The 16,341-nt window shown below is 44.0% G+C and overlaps 1 protein-coding gene across 1 annotated transcript; it reads right to left on the bottom strand.

Moving 5' to 3' along the window:
- Nucleotides 1-2,252: 2,252 nt before the first annotated feature.
- On the bottom strand, nt 2,253-15,365 carry LOC100558555 (tubulin beta-2 chain). The gene is made up of 4 exons (XM_003224397.4): nt 15,206-15,365; nt 7,801-7,909; nt 7,324-7,434; nt 2,253-3,531 (listed from the first exon to the last, which is right to left on the bottom strand). Exons 1-4 carry the CDS (start codon nt 15,260-15,262, stop codon nt 2,471-2,473), a joined length of 1,338 nt encoding a protein of 445 aa, XP_003224445.3. The 5' UTR covers nt 15,263-15,365; the 3' UTR covers nt 2,253-2,470.
- Between the last annotated feature and the right edge of the window lie 976 nt (nt 15,366-16,341).

The raw sequence follows: 16,341 nt of genomic DNA, 5'->3' as shown, positions 1-16,341 counted from the left end.
GATTCCTTGTTCAAACAGGAAGGCAATCCAGCATCCCTCAAGCTGATAGAAAGTCGGGATATGTTAACGCTAAAGACATTTAAAGCAGCTTGGGTTGAACAGCTTGGGATATTATATATATATATATATATATATATATATATATACACACACACACACACACACACACACACACATATATATACACACACACACATATTTTATGGTGGCGCATTTTATGGTGGTGGCGCAGTGTGTTAAAGCGCTGAGCTGCTGAACTTGCAGACCGAAAGGTCCCAGGTTCAAATCCCTGGAGCAGAGTGAGCGCCCACTGTTAGCTCCAGCTTCTGCCAAACTAGCAGTTCGAAAACATGGAAATGTGAGTAGATCAATAGGTACCGCTCCGGCGGGAAGGTAATGACGCTTCATGCAGTCATGCCGGCCACATGACCTTGGAAGTGTCTATGGACAACGCCGGCTCTTCTGCATAGAAATGGAGATGAGCACCAACCCCCAGTCGGACACGACTGGACTTAACGTCAGGGGAAACCTTTTACTACCTATATTTACACACACACACACACACACACACATATATATATACAGTAGAGTTTCACTTATTCAACATAAACGGGCCAGCAAAATGTTGGATAAGCAAATATGTTGGATAATAAGGAGAGATTAAGGAAAAGCCTATTAAACATCAAATTAGGTCATGATTTTACAAATTAAGCACCAAAACATCAGGTTATACAACAAATTTGACAGAAAAAGTAGTTCAATATGCAGTAATGTTATGTTGTAATTACTGTATTTACACATTTAGCACCAAAATATCACGATATATTGAAAACATTGACTACAAAAATGCGTTGCATAATCCAGAACATTGGATAAGCGAGTGTTGGATAAGTGACTCTACTGTACATACATATTCTCTCTCTCTCTCTCTCTCTCTCACACACACACACACACACACACACACACGAGTCTCACTTATCCAAGCTTCACTTATCCAATGTTCTGTATTATCCAAGGCAGTCTGCCTTTTAATAGTCAATGTTTTTGTAGTAAATGTTGCAATGTTTTGGTGCTAAATTCATAAATACAGTAATTACTGCATAACATTACTGTGTATTGAACTGCTTTTTCTGTCAGTTTGTTGTAAAACATGTTTTCGTGCCTAATTTGTAAAATCATAATGTAATTTTATGTTTATTAGTCTTTTTTCTTAATCCCTCCTTATTATGCAACATTTTTGCTCATCCAATGTTTTGCTGGCCCTTTTATCTTGGATAAGTGAGACTCTACTGTATATATATATTCCCACAGGACCCCAACCACACTTTTCTTATTATTAGCACTGAATAGTCTTCTGTTCTCTGACAAATGTGCTCCTTTGATCTTCCTTTCCCCCACGAAAAACTCTTTATAACAAAAAAGTGAGCTGTCAGCTGGATGAACATGGGATAAACTTTTCTTGTTCCACAGCATAAAAGTAACACAGCTATCTTGTTGTTGCTAGTCAGACCTGGAACAGTAATGCTGCATGATGGATGGAAAGGTGTTTTCAATGATGTGGAAGAAGTCAAACTTGACTCTTTAATTAAATAAACAGGTTATGTGCATTACCCTTGCAAAACACACCTCCGGACAGGTGTGGAATTTCAAAATGCATGTAACAATTTGAAGGGGAGTTTATGACTTACCTTTGATTTCTCATGGAATATTATGCCCATTAAGATATACAGTGGAATGAACAAGTTATTCATTGAGAACAGCAGGTCTCTAGATTTGCTACACACCTTATTTTGAAAACTTTCCTTTTTTGTAGCTCTACTTCCAAAAACTTGGCAGAATAACCACATATTTTCCCATAGATAACATGTTGTGCGATTCTGCCTGTAGACACAACACATTTCCAGTCACATTGTTATAAATCTCATAAGATTATTATTTTTTTAAATCCCTTTCAAGGTCCATAATCAGCATTTGTTACAAACATAAAGTTATGTTTTACCACAAGGAGAGCTAAAAATTCCACCAAGAAAAAAATAATATACAGGCAAAAGCCTGCTAACTGCTATTTACTACAAAATCCTTTTCATCTGAGACTGTTATTTAAATGGGGTGAGCTATGTAGAATTCAAAGATTGGAGGGGAGTGTCCATTTAGTAGCATGGTATCTACTGTATTTCAAACACACAATTCTTTCAGTGACTCAACACTTCTCTGTAATTTTCCGGAACAAGAAAAGACTCCAGACACCAGTGTGAAACACAAATGCCTTTTATGTTTGAGATCAGACATTTAGACAGAAGACTTTTTCAGAAGTATTTTGAAACTACTGTTACATAAAGAGTGAAGTTACAAAACTGCTGATGGGGCAACAGTGAAAAAGCACCAAGTATAACTGAAAAAGCATGCACCAGTAGAGCTGAACAGACTGCACCCCAGACACTTGCCTAATTGTACTAAACCAACTTCAATCCTAAGCCTCATCTTCTTCGCCCTCCTCCTCAAATTCACCCTGCTCATCAGCAGTAGCATCTTGATATTGTTGGTATTCGGACACCAGGTCGTTCATGTTGCTCTCGGCTTCCGTGAACTCCATTTCATCCATGCCCTCACCGGTGTACCAATGCAAGAAGGCCTTGCGCCGGAACATGGCTGTGAACTGCTCAGAGATCCTCTTGAATAGCTCTTGGATGGCTGTGCTATTGCCGATGAATGTGGCGGACATTTTGAGGCCTCGTGGCGGGATGTCGCATACGGCCGTCTTCACGTTGTTGGGGATCCATTCCACAAAGTAGCTGCTGTTCTTGTTCTGGACGTTGAGCATCTGCTCATCTACTTCCTTCATGGACATCCTGCCTCGGAAGATGGCCGCCACGGTCAGATAGCGTCCGTGGCGTGGGTCGCAGGCCGCCATCATGTTTTTAGAATCAAACATCTGCTGGGTGAGCTCCGGCACCGTCAGGGCCCGGTATTGCTGGCTGCCGCGGCTGGTCAGCGGAGCAAAGCCCGGCATGAAGAAATGCAAGCGAGGGAAAGGCACCATGTTGACCGCCAGCTTGCGAAGATCTGCATTGAGTTGTCCGGGGAACCGGAGGCAGGTGGTGACCCCGCTCATGGTGGCCGAGACCAAGTGGTTGAGATCCCCGTAGGTCGGCGTGGTGAGCTTCAGTGTGCGGAAGCAGATGTCATAGAGAGCCTCATTGTCAATACAGTAGGTTTCGTCTGTGTTCTCCACCAGCTGGTGGACGGAGAGGGTGGCATTGTATGGCTCAACCACTGTGTCCGACACCTTGGGTGAGGGCATTACGCTGAAGGTGTTCATGATCCTGTCGGGATACTCCTCCCTGATCTTGCTGATGAGGAGGGTGCCCATCCCAGAGCCGGTGCCACCGCCCAGCGAATGGGTGAGCTGGAAGCCCTGAAGGCAGTCGCAGCTCTCGGACTCCTTCCTGACCACATCCAGCACAGAGTCCACCAATTCGGCACCCTCTGTGTAGTGGCCTTTGGCCCAGTTGTTCCCAGCACCACTTTGGCCTAGAGGAAAAAGCAGGAGCAGGATGAATCAATAGTAGTTTCACTAGTTGACATAATGAAGCAACACACATTTGAAGCCACCTCAAATAGACATAACATGGGTAAATATTCCCCAAAATATCCTGGATGGGAATATGAATGGTTTACGACTTTGGCCAAAGGACTACTGTAGGACAGATTCTCAAAGCATGTAGCAAACTGCAGTGCTGACAGTTGTAGTCATGTTCCACTTAGACAGGCATGTGGAATATCTTTGCTTTGGTTACAGGCATTAAAAAAATTATTCAAATGCTAAGGGGCCGGGCTGTGGCGCAGGCTGGTAAGCAGCTGCTGCAATAAATCACTCTGACCATGAGGTCATGAGTTCGAGGCCAGCCCATGGCGGGGTGAGCACCCGTCAATTAAAAATAAAATGTAGCCCCTGCTCGTTGCTGACCTAGCAACCCGAAAGATAGTTGCATCTATCAAGTAGGAAATAAGGTACCACTTATAAAAAAGTGGGGAGGCAAGTTTAACTAATTTACAACGTTGGAATGAGGAACTGCCATCAGAGTGGGTGATGAAGCAGCTGCTCCCCCCTGTGGCCAGAATCGAACATCCCCTCAGGAGAAGGTTAGATTGCCTCTGCGTCTGTCTGTCTGTCTGTCTCTGTCTCGGTTCGATGTGTTTATGGGCATTGAATGTTTGCCCTATATATATATAATGTGATCCGCCCTGAGTCCCCTTCGAGGTGAGAAGGGCGGAATATGAATACTGTAAATAAAATAATAAAATAAGTAAGGAACATTTCCGCATTCGTATACGACATTATTAAAGCTGCTTTTTAATAAAGGGGTCATATACAAAAATGTATTTGTATTAGGGAAACAGTCCAGCATAGAGCCTGGAAGTATGAGGATCTTGGAACGCACTCCCCAAGGAAATTAGGCAAGCTGCCACCTTGGAAGAGTTTAGGAAGAGCCTGAAAACTTGGCTCTTCACACAGGCTTTTGAATAAGTACCGCCCACTTGAATGTTAAATTCTCGTACTAATGGTTATCTCTGATCGGTTGCATCCACATGGTTAATTTCTCGATATAGCTTCAGGGTTCAACTCACATTTTTGGGTTCTCCCCCATGATCTTATAGCACTTTTAACTTTCTCCATGTTTACAAGTCTCACTTAGTGCACTTTTGACCAGCCCATCCTTATGTTTTATTGCTGCGTTTTAACTTTGTTCTTATTAATGGTTGTGATTTTATCGTATGTTTTTAATTTTCATTTGTGCTTTTTCGGTATTTGAGGTTATTGTATGTATGTTTGTTTTCTATTTGTAAGCCGCCCCGAGTCCCTGCAGGGAGATGGAGGCGGGGTATAAGAATAAAATTATTATTATTATTATTATTATTATTATATCTTGTATGTCTGCCTCCACATGTAAACCTGAATGTCTCTGCATGTTTACATGGGCCAAAGAGAGTCTATTCAAAATAAGTTGTATATCCTTGTTTTTCTGTCTGCAGTACATTGCCAAAAAGAGAAGGGTCAGGCATCACACTAGTGATGATGCCCACAAAATAAGTGCTGACATCTATACATATAGTAAAAGTGAAAATCTGTATGTGGCAGGGTGTCCACTTCCACAGACAGCTCCTGGCCTCCACAAATAGCTTTAACCCACAGTGCTGGGGAGCCACCAAAGCCCTTCCTCCACTGACGCTGCAGGTTACAGTGAGCGCCACATCCCAGTGTTCCTTTCTCTCTCCATTGGTGTAGAATTTGTATGACCCCGCCCACTGCCTCTCCCTTAACCCTTTCCTATTCTTTTCTACGGCACACAGCAACTGAACATGCTAGAGAGAGATTTGGGGAGAATTCACCATGATTTATAGGAGTTGTAGGGACTTGGATATATAGTTCACTTGCAATCTAAGAGCACTCTGAACCCCACCAACGATGGATCTGGACCAAACTTGGCACACAAATTTAACATGGCCAACTGAAGATACTGGTGGACTTTGGGGGTGATTGACCTTTAACTCTGGGAGTTATAGTTCATCTGTATTCCATGAGCTCTCTGAACCCTACCAATGATGGATCTGGAACAAACTTGGCACACAGACCCAATGTTGCCAACTTTGAATATTGGTGGACTTTGGCATGATTAACCTTGGCATCAGAGGCTTATAGTTCACCCATTTTCAGAGAATACTGAATCCAGCAGATGAGGGATCTCAACTAAACTTGGCACACAGACCCAATGTTGCCAACTTTGAATATTGGTGGACTTTGGCATGATTAACCTTGGCATCAGAGGCTTATAGTTCACCCATTTTCAGAGAATACTGAATCCAGCAGATGAGGGATCTCAACTAAACTTGGCACACAGACCCGACATGGTTAAGGGTGCATACTGGTGGGGTGTGAATAGAGTTGACCTTGGAATATGGGAGTTATAGTTCACCCTTATCCAGACAGCACTGAATCCAGCTGACAATAGAGCTAGACCACACCTGGCACACAGATTCAACATGGCTAAATTTGAATACTAGTGGACTTTGATTTGGGAGTTATAGTTCACCCATGTTCAAAGAACACTGAACCCAGCAGATGGTGGATCTGGACCACACTTTACACACAGAACCAACATGGCAACTCTGAATACTGACATGATTTGGGGGTGATTGCCCTAGGAATCTGGGAGTTCTAGTTCACCCTTATCCAGAGAACACTGAAACTAGCCGACGTCGGATCTGGACCAGACTTGGCACACAGACCCAACATGGCCAACTGTGCATATAGGCGGGGGTTGAGGTGATTGCCCTTGGCATATGGGAGTTATAGTTCATCCGCATCAAGAGATCACTGAACACAGCTGACGTCGGATCTGGACCAAACTTGGCACACAGACCCAACGTGGCCAATTTTGAATACTGGTGGGGTTTGGGGTGACTGATTCCCATGATTTTGGGACTTTCAGTTCACCAACTTCCTTATGCATTTTCTAATGGGCACATTCATAATGGGCGCATTCTATGCCTCAAGGAAATGTGCTAAAATAGAAGCTGTGGGGTTTTTAAATATGAAAATCAGTCCAAAAATTGTATCCCTTCTTTTTGGGATGCTTTTTGCAGTGATTTTTGCTATGTAAAAAAAACAACAACTGGATCACTTGAATTTATCAGCTAACCAATCATCATTAGATAAGGACATTTTGAAATTAATGAGTTTTGTTGTTGCGTGTCATTTCTGACCTATGATGACCCTAAGGTGAATTTTCTTGGAGTTTTCTTGGCATGGCTTTTTTGCCACACACTGAGACATAGAGAGCACTATCTCCCAAGGAATTTTATCATTGGTTTCCAAAGTCCAATACTTAAACCACTGTATCATGCTGGCTTTCACTCTAATAGCTATTATGGAGTCACTACTTTGAGGTACAGCTCTCACAATGGCCAGATAGGGTGAAGGTACATGGATAGTGTAGTTTAGGAAGTTACTTTCTAAAACACTGGCTACAGTAAACCATTTATTCTTTTCTGCAAGAAGGTATACTTTTCTACATAACCCACAATTGTGTGCGTGCGTGTATGGGGAACAGTTTGTCCACTGCTACAAGGCCAAATAGATATCTGACCTCACACTCAGCTAGCCGTCAGCAAAAATGTTACACCGATGATACTACAGTGGCTATTTTCTTTGTGAAGGCCTCTTCTGTTGCCAAGCTACGTCTGATCAGTTCACTAAGCATTCCAGCCTTGCTTAGACAAGCCATTTCGGAACAGCCGGGGCTGCCGTGCCAAAACACATACCAAAGACAAAGTTGTCAGGCCGAAAGATCTGGCCGAAAGGTCCAGACCTCACCGAGTCCATTGTGCCAGGCTCCAAGTCGACAAGGATGGCACGGGGAACATACTTGTTACCTGCAGGAGAGACACAAAAGCCGGCATCACAGACCTGCTGTCAGCAGATTTCGCTAAAGACAAGAGCAGCTCCTCCGCTCTTGGCAACTTCATTACTATTCACTGGAGAGACACAGCAACTCTCCAGACAGATAAAAGGGGGAGGTGCAGATTTAAAGGGGAACAGACTGATGAAACATGGGCTTGAATTTTAAGCAGGCATCAAAACCAAGGATTTAACGCCAGCCTTTCAAGGGGCAGCCTTGTCAGAGCTGCCATCCCACTGTGCCCTCACAGTAGGGTGCCTGTAAATATCTCGGGCACAGCATTATTATTATTATTTTTTTGCAATCTATTATCATGGAGGGGAGAGAAGGGGGAGGTTACCAGTTGCTTCATTGTAGTAGACGTTGATCCTCTCCAACTGCAGGTCGCTGTCTCCGTGGTAGCTGCCGGTGGGGTCAATGCCGTGCTCATCGCTGATGACCTCCCAGAACTGGAATGGGATTTTTGGGAGGGAGAGCCATTAGACAACTGTCCTCAAAATGCCAAGGAGGTCAACCTAAAGCATGCCACTGCTGACACGCCTCGTCTAAAAGTCTCTTTTTTAAGAGCTATTGAAATCCCAGTAAAACATGTGCCTGTTTGAAACAGGCAAACCAACACAGACTTAGCTTGCCCTCTCCCAAAACAGGTCCACTGAACTAACTGGGTGGTTTTCCCGACAAGCCGCAAAATGACACAATAAACATAGAAGCGCATAAGTAGAGGTAAAGATTTCCTCTTGACATTAAGTCTAGTCAAGTCTGACTCGGTGGGCGGGGTGTGTGCGCTCATCTCCATTTCTAAGCTGAAAAGCCGGCATTGTCCGTAGACACCGCCAAGGTCATATGGCCGGCATGACTGCATGGAGCGCCGTTAGCTTCTTGCCAAAGTAGTACCTATTGATCTAGTCACACTTGAATGTTTCCAAATTGCTAGGTTGGCAGAAGCTGGGGCTAACAACAGGAGCTCACCCCATCCACCAAAGGACATCTGGTGAGGCCCTGCTCTCGGTCCCGCCTGCCTCACAAGCGCGGCTGGTGGGAACGAGGGACAGGGGCTTCTCTGTGGTGGCTCCCCGGCTGTGGAACACCCTCCCCAGAGAAATACGGCAAGCCCCAACCCTTTTGAGTTTTAGAAAAGCCTTAAAAACATGGCTATGTGCTCAGGCTTTTAACGAATAAACAACAAAGACGACCCAGACTGATATATGGATAAAGTACGAGGATATTGGATGAATGGATTTTAAGCATATGTTTTATATTTTATACTGTATTTAACTGTAATAGATTTTATATGCTGCTTGTTTTTAATGATGTGTCGGCATCGAATTGTTGCCAATTGTACGCCGCCCTGAGAAGGGAGGGATAGAAATATCGGAAATAATAAATCCCAACCTTCCCATCAGCAAGTTATGCAGCTTAGCGGTTTAACCCGCTGCACCATTGTGGCACCATAGAAGTGAGTAGTAAGGTAAAGGTAAAGGTTTCCTCTGACGTTAAATTCAGTCGTGACCGACTCTGGGGGTTGGTGCTCATCTCCATTTCTAAGCCGAAGAGCCGGCGTTGTCCATAGACATCTTCAGGTCATGTGGCCGGCGTGACTGCATGGAACGCTGTTACCCTCCCGCCGGAGCGGTACCTATTGATCTACTCACATTTGCATGTTTTCGAACTGCTAGGTTGGCAGAAGCTGGGCCTAACAGCGGGCGCTCACTCCGCGCCCAGGATTTGAACCTGGGACCTTTTGGTCCACAAGTTCAGCGCTTTAATACACTGTGCCACCAGTGACACACAAAACCGTGCATTTTCACCATCACCATTTACAATATTAGAAATTACCCCTTTGATATTAGCACAGGGAGGGAGATGGAAGAAGCTACAAGAATTCCACAACATTATATTCCTCCACCCTCAACCCTCAAATTTTCCAGCAAACATTCAAGTCAGTCTATTGGAGCAAAAAGAAAGAGCCTTGCAGTATCTCAACGGCAAACCTTTAGCATATGCCTTTGTGGACTCTAGCCCACTCAGATTCAATGCTTTTCATGACGTGGGCTGCAGCCCACAAAATAAAGGCCAAATAAAACTTTCTCGCATTAAAGATGTCAAAAGATTCTTTGTAGGTTTATTCTTTCCCCCTAAGCTTTGTACTTCAAAAAATCAGTCTTATCATTTTCTTCTTTGGCTTAATTTTAAGGATGAACAGGGGTAGATGAAAGAAAAGCCATTTATAGATGCAGCAGGGTGGGGAAGAAAGGCAGCTACAGCTGTCTCCACATCATTCATGGTCTCCTCGCCCCTTTGCATTTGCTGCACATAACGTGAAACTGCAGAGGCCACCAGAGTTTTGTTCTACATTTTCAATTGTGCCTTCTTGTATGGTGGACTCGGGTTGGGCTGGACGGCCCTTGCGGTCTCTTTCAACTCAATGTTTCAATGATCCGAATTGGAACAGAACCGCCTTTGCTGTGCATGACAAAGCTCAACCGTGGGAAGAGTCTACCTTTGTCCTTCACAACATGTGAGTGTGTAGAAGAGCAAAGCACAGACCACTTACTACAATGCAACCTGAGCCCTGCCACATGCACAATGGAGGACCTTCTTATAACAACACCAGAGGCACTCCAAGTGTCAAAGGACATTTAGTATAATGCCAAGTTTTTAACTTTGTTTGCGTTTTTAAATACATTACAACTGTACCCTCGGTTTGCTTCTGACACAATAAATAAAAAAAATCTGATTGAGGATCAGGTTGCTTGCTTTTCCAGTTCCAAAAAACCTCCAGAAAAAAACAACAGGCTTTTAGCTCTCCTAGACTGGAATTACAGCTGCCAAATAGTACAGCTTGAATTATATTACATGGTCAGTGCAGACCCATTTAATGCAGTTCAAACTACATTAGATGTGTCTATACAGAACATACCATGAAATTCAACCTCCGTTATTTGGCAGAATAGAACCAGACTGTCGTTTTGAGCAGCAGGAAATTGCAAGGTCATCTCCTATTTTTCCTAGCATTTAGGATTACTAACTGGGGCAAGCTTTAGGGAGCATACCACACCCCTTTTAAAGCAGCTCCACTGGCTTCTGACAAATTTCAATTCAAATTACACATAATTACCTATAAAACCCTATACACTTTGTGTACAACCTATCTTTGAGGCCACATCTCCTATGAATTGGCACGGGCATTGAGATCGGCTGGGGAGGCCTTTCTCCAAACATGGAATTAATCTGATACATTTTTAGCTTATACATATAGTCTGAAGGCAATTTTATACACTTTAAAAAATAATTCTGCGCATGAAATAAAGTGTGCATACATTAAACCATCAGAAAACAACTATCTCAGACTTCCGTATGAACCATTTTGGATTTTGGAGTATTTTGGATTGTGTAATTCCAGATAAGGGCTGTGACGCAGGCTGCTTAGTAGCCAGCTGCAATAAATCACTATGATCAAGAGGTCATGAGTTTGAGGCCAGCCCGTGTCAGAGTGAGCACCCAAATCATTAAAATAAAAATTAGCCCTGCTCGTTGTTGACCTAAGCAACCCGAAAGATAGTTGCATCTATCAAGTAGGAAATTTAGGTACCACTTATGAGGGGTGGCCGTCACAAATACGGTTGGTGAGGATGAGAGAGATGGCATTCTCGGTGGTGGCTCCCTGGCTCTGAAATGCCCTCCCTAAAGAAATTAATTAGTCCCCAGTCTTCAAGCCTTTTGGGAGAGTTTTAAAACATGGCTCTTCAGACAGGCTTTTGACCCTGTATAATCTATGGTCAGTTCGATGAACCACCAATTGTGCCACTCCACACTTTGATTTGTGACAGCAAATAGCAGGCTTATTTGCAGATTTTACTGTGTTTTAGGGATTTTTACAAATTACATGGAGGTAATGGCACTCCATACAGTCATGCCGGCCACATGACCTGGAGATGTCTATGGACAACGCCGGCTCTTTGGCTTAGAAATGGAGATGAGCACCAACCACCAGAGTCGGTCACGACTGGACTTAACGTCAGGGGAAACCTTTACTTTTACCTTACAATTTTATACTCTTACAATTTTATTAGTGTGATTTTATATGCGCTGTTGTTTATACTTATGTCATTGTATTTATACTTAAGTATTGTTGTTTAGATGCAGTACTTGTGAGTGCTTCTTTGAGTTGCCCCGAGTCCCTTTGGGGAAATGGTGGTGGGGTACAAAGATATTGATATTATTATTATTAATTACATAGTATGACACAGCAAATGAGATATATATGCTGGATTTCATATCACAAAATCACAAGTCGAACACTTCCCAAGTGTCTAGGACTGTGTGATGTATTTTTGGATGATACGTGCAGATCCCAGTAAGGTGGCCTTTTGCAGTTGACAGATCGTGATTTTGTCAATGTGTATTGTTTCCAAATGCCGGCTGAGATCTTTTGGCACGGCAGCCAGTGTGGCGATCACCACCAGGACCACCTGTAATGGTTTCTGCCAGAGACTTTGCAGTTCGTTATTTATTATTATTATTATTATTATTATTATTATTATTATTAGTCTGCTGTGCAGTAATTATATGGCTTTTTTTAGAAATGAAAACCCACCCACTTGCCAAGGCTGCTTGCTTTTAGCCAAAGCTTGCCCTGCCTGCTTTCTAATACCACTGCGATGTCTTTCCTGCAACTGGCCACGCCTGCCACTGATGGGAACACCAAATCCCACATTAGCAACCCGATCCTCCATCCACCCTCGAGGGGCTTAAAATACCAGGATGGCAAATGACTGACTGTAGAGAAAGCGGCTTGGAACCATTCTGGGCAAGGGATGCAGCCACTTCCACATTTTGACTGGATATCCAAAAATCATTTTAACAAACCAAATATATGCAACGGATGCAACCACGTCCACCGTTCAGTTGGATATGAGAAAGGATGTTTCAATACAAATAATACACAACGACCAGCCTGATCTTAGGATGGGGGGGGGGGGGATATGGGAGGAAGAGGGCGTGGTCGAGACATACCCAAATCCCCCAAATAAAACCATAGATTTCCTTTCTCTTCCAACACTCCCTTGTCTTCCCCAAAAAAGACCCTGCTGGCTGTTGTTTCAGAGAGCTGCAATGCAGAAAGCACCCCCATCATAATCTCCTTTGAAACCCGCCAGTTCTGTTTTCTTTTTACTTTAGCTATGCCGAGGGCTCCGTGTAGGTTTTTAAGGAGAATTTGCACAGCTTGTAGTATTATGTGCCACTTCAGAGAAGAAATACCTAAGGCTGGATCGACACTGCCTTAGAATGCGGTTCGAACTGCATGATATGGCCACTATTTTTTATCTATTGTGTCAGAAGCAAATCAAGGGTCAAGTTGTAATGTATTTAAAAACACAAAGTTAAAGACTTGATATTATACTAAATCTCCTTTGACCAGTAGCTGGCCACTTGAAGTGTCTCTGGTGTTGCTATAAGGTCCTCCATTGTGCATGTGGCAGGGCTCAAACTGCATTGTAGTAAGTGGTCTGTGGTTTGCTCTTCTGCTATGTCTAGTGTAGACCCATAGAAAGCAGTTCGAACTGTATTCTACGGCAGCATCAATCCAGCCGGTGATGATGATGATGATGATGATGGGGCAATAGGGGTGTGACATGCGACAATTGCTCCCCTGCCTCCTCCCCTCTTTTCCCTTTCCACAAAAGGATGAGTAACAAAGGAGCAGGTTTCCTTTCGGAGATGGGGGGCGATGTCACAACAGTTTTGCTTGGCTTTCCAACAAAACCTTTATTTAGTATTTATCATAGATATAAAACACCGTCGATTGCAAGACACTTATTTTAGCACTATATATATGGCTGAGTGTATGAATCTAAGGTTATTTGTTGTCGAAGGCTTTCATGGCCAAAATCACTGGGTTGCTATGAGTTTTCCGGATGTATGGCTATGTTCCAGAAGCATTCTCTCCTGACATTTCATCCACATCTATGGCAGGCATCCTCAGAGGATGTGAGGTCTGTTGGAAACTAGGCAAGTGGGGTTTATATTATCTGTGGAATGAGAGGCAGGTGTGAATGTTGCAATTGGCCACCTTGATTAGCATCGAATATCCTTGCGGCTTCAAGGTCTGGCTGCTCCCTGCCTGGGGGAATCCTTTGTTAGGAGTTGTTAGCTGGCTCTGATTGATTAATGTCTGGAATTCCACTTCTCTGACTAGTTTTAAACTTTGTATATTGTATTTTATGACTGTTTTGACTGTTTTAACGTTTTAGTTCATTGTATAACAGTGTAACGGCATCAATTGCCACTTGTAAGCCGCCCTGAGTCCCCTCGGGTGAGAAGGGCGGGGTATAAATAATTGAAATAAATAAATAAATAAGTGTTCTTTATTTACTGCCCTGATTTTAGTGTTTTAGAGCTAACACCTCCCAACAAAGGATTCCCTCTGGAAGTAAGCAGTCAGACCTTGAAACTGAAAGGCCATTCAATGCTAACCAAGATGATTAATTGCAACATTCACACTTGCCTCCAACAGACAAGAGTTCTTTCTCCACCCTGGACCTTCCACAGATATATAAACCCCACCTGCCTAGTTTCCAACCTCTGAGGATGGCTGCCACAGATGTGGGAGAAACGTCAGGAGAGAATGCTGCTGGGGCATGGCCATACATCCGGAAAACTCATAGCAACCCAGTGATTTTGGCCATGAAAGCCTTCGACAACAAATAACCATAGAATCATACACTTAAAATCATACTCTGGAAAAGCCACAGCAACCCCATACTGCAAGTAGCTTTTGGTGTTAGAGAATTGGCCGTCTACAGAGACGGATGCCCGGCTGTGTTGCTGGGACGTTTAACATGTCTGTATGTAATCTAATTTAATTTTGATGTCTGTATTATATGTTTTTAAGGCATTCAATATTGCCTCCATGTAAACCACCACGAGTCCCCTTTGGGGTAGAGAAAGGTGGGGTAGAAATAGAGCAAACAAATCCTTAAACATATGTCCACGCAAGCTAGAGCTTTTTTTTTTTCGTGTCAGGAGCAACCAGAGTTGCTTCTGGAGTGAGAGAATTGGCCATCTGCAAGGACGTTCCCCAGGGGACGCCCGGATGTTTTGATGTTTTTACCATCCTTGTGGGAGGCTTCTCTCATGTCCCTGCATGGAGCTGGAGCTGATAGAGGGAGCTCATCCACACTCTCCCCAGGTGGGATTCGAACCTGGCAGCTTTCAGGTCAGCAACCCAACCTTCAAGTCACTTAGTCCACTACGCCATCTGGGGGCTCCGCAAGCTAGAGCTGACAGACGGGAGCTTACCCCGACTTGCAGATTCGAACCGGCAACCTTCAGGTCAACAACCTAACCTTCAGGTCAGCAGTTTAGCTGGCACAAGGGTTTAACCCATGGCGCCACTCCGGTTCCCATATATATGTGATTCTAAGAATTATTGGCTTTAAACTGGATTATATGAGTCTATACTGCCATATAATCTGGGTTAAAGCAGATCTTCTGGCACTAGATCCTGGGCTATAGGGCAGCCTTATTTCCGGGGTACGAGTGCGTCTGAGAATCGAAGAAATCGAGAGGATCTTCTCCTCCTACAGTGGGAAAAGAAATAGACTCAGATACATTGGGCACCTTTACAGTTGCACAAGAGGAAGATGGGCATCCCTAGTGCTGAGCCATCGTTCACCGCCTGCAAGACCTGGAACAATAGGGACCCCGCCCTCCTTCCTGCCTCTCTTCTTGCACTAGGTTACCTTGGCTCCAATCTGGTTCCCGCACTGCCCCGCTTGGATGTGCACAATCTCACGCATGGCGACGGCTTCCCTTCCACTCGCTAGTAGCCCCTTCTGCCTCCTCGCTGGCCGCTCCCCAGCTCCTCCTGGCCCCGGACACTGGCAACAAGAGAGTGCGCCCGGCTCACGGCGCTTCAATTTATAGGCGGGGGCGTGGCCAAGCCGGGTGCCCTGTGGACACGCCCCTCTGCTCAGGCCACGCCCTCTACTCCGCCTCGGGTGATGTAATGCGGTGAGAGAGGGGCGAGTAATGCGGAGTGGGCGGGGTTTGGGGCTTGGCCCCGCCTCCCCTACACACCCACCGGAGAGATAGAATAGGGCGCGGCTGATGAAGCCAGGTCTAATCCTGTTCTGATTGGGAGACATTTCTTTCTCTTTTCATATACAGTAGAGTCTCACTTATCCAACATAAACGGGCTGGCAGAATGTTGGATAAGCGAATATATTGGATAACAAGGAGGCATCAAAGAAAAGCCTATCAAACATCAAATTAGATTATGATTTTACAAATTAAGCAGCAAAACATCAGGTTATACAACAAATTTGGCAGGAAAAGTAGTTCCATACGCAGTAATGCTATGTAGTAATTACTGTATTTACGAATTTAGCACCAAAATATCACGATGTATTGAAAACATTGACTACAAAAATGGCTTGGATAATCCAGAATGTTGGATAAGTGAGTCTCTACTATATTTGAAAGAAGACAAATCAAATAAAAATCCCAACAAAGGATTCCCTAACATGGTAACCAACCAGACCTTGAAGTTGCAAGGCTATTCAATGCCAATCAAGGTGGCCAATTAACTTACTCGCAGGAACACCTCAGCAAGCAAGAGTCCAAAAGTGGCAGGTCCTTCTTACAGCAATGCCAGAGGCACTCCAAGTGGCCAGCTACGGGTCAAAGGACATTTAGTGGAATGCCAAGTTGTTGTTGTTGTTTTGGATGTGGTTTTTTTAACTTTGCATTTTCAAATACATTGCAACTTGTACCCTCGGTTCGCTTCTGACATGATAAATACAGTAGAGTCTCACTTATCCAGGCTTAACGGGCCGGCAGAACGTTGGGTCAGCGAATATGTTGGATAATAAGGAGG

The sequence above is a fragment of the Anolis carolinensis genome, chromosome 4 (assembly GCF_035594765.1).
Source record: "Anolis carolinensis isolate JA03-04 chromosome 4, rAnoCar3.1.pri, whole genome shotgun sequence".
NCBI classification, from domain to species: domain Eukaryota; kingdom Metazoa; phylum Chordata; class Lepidosauria; order Squamata; family Dactyloidae; genus Anolis; species Anolis carolinensis.
This window is presented reverse-complemented; position numbering and strand designations above follow the sequence as displayed.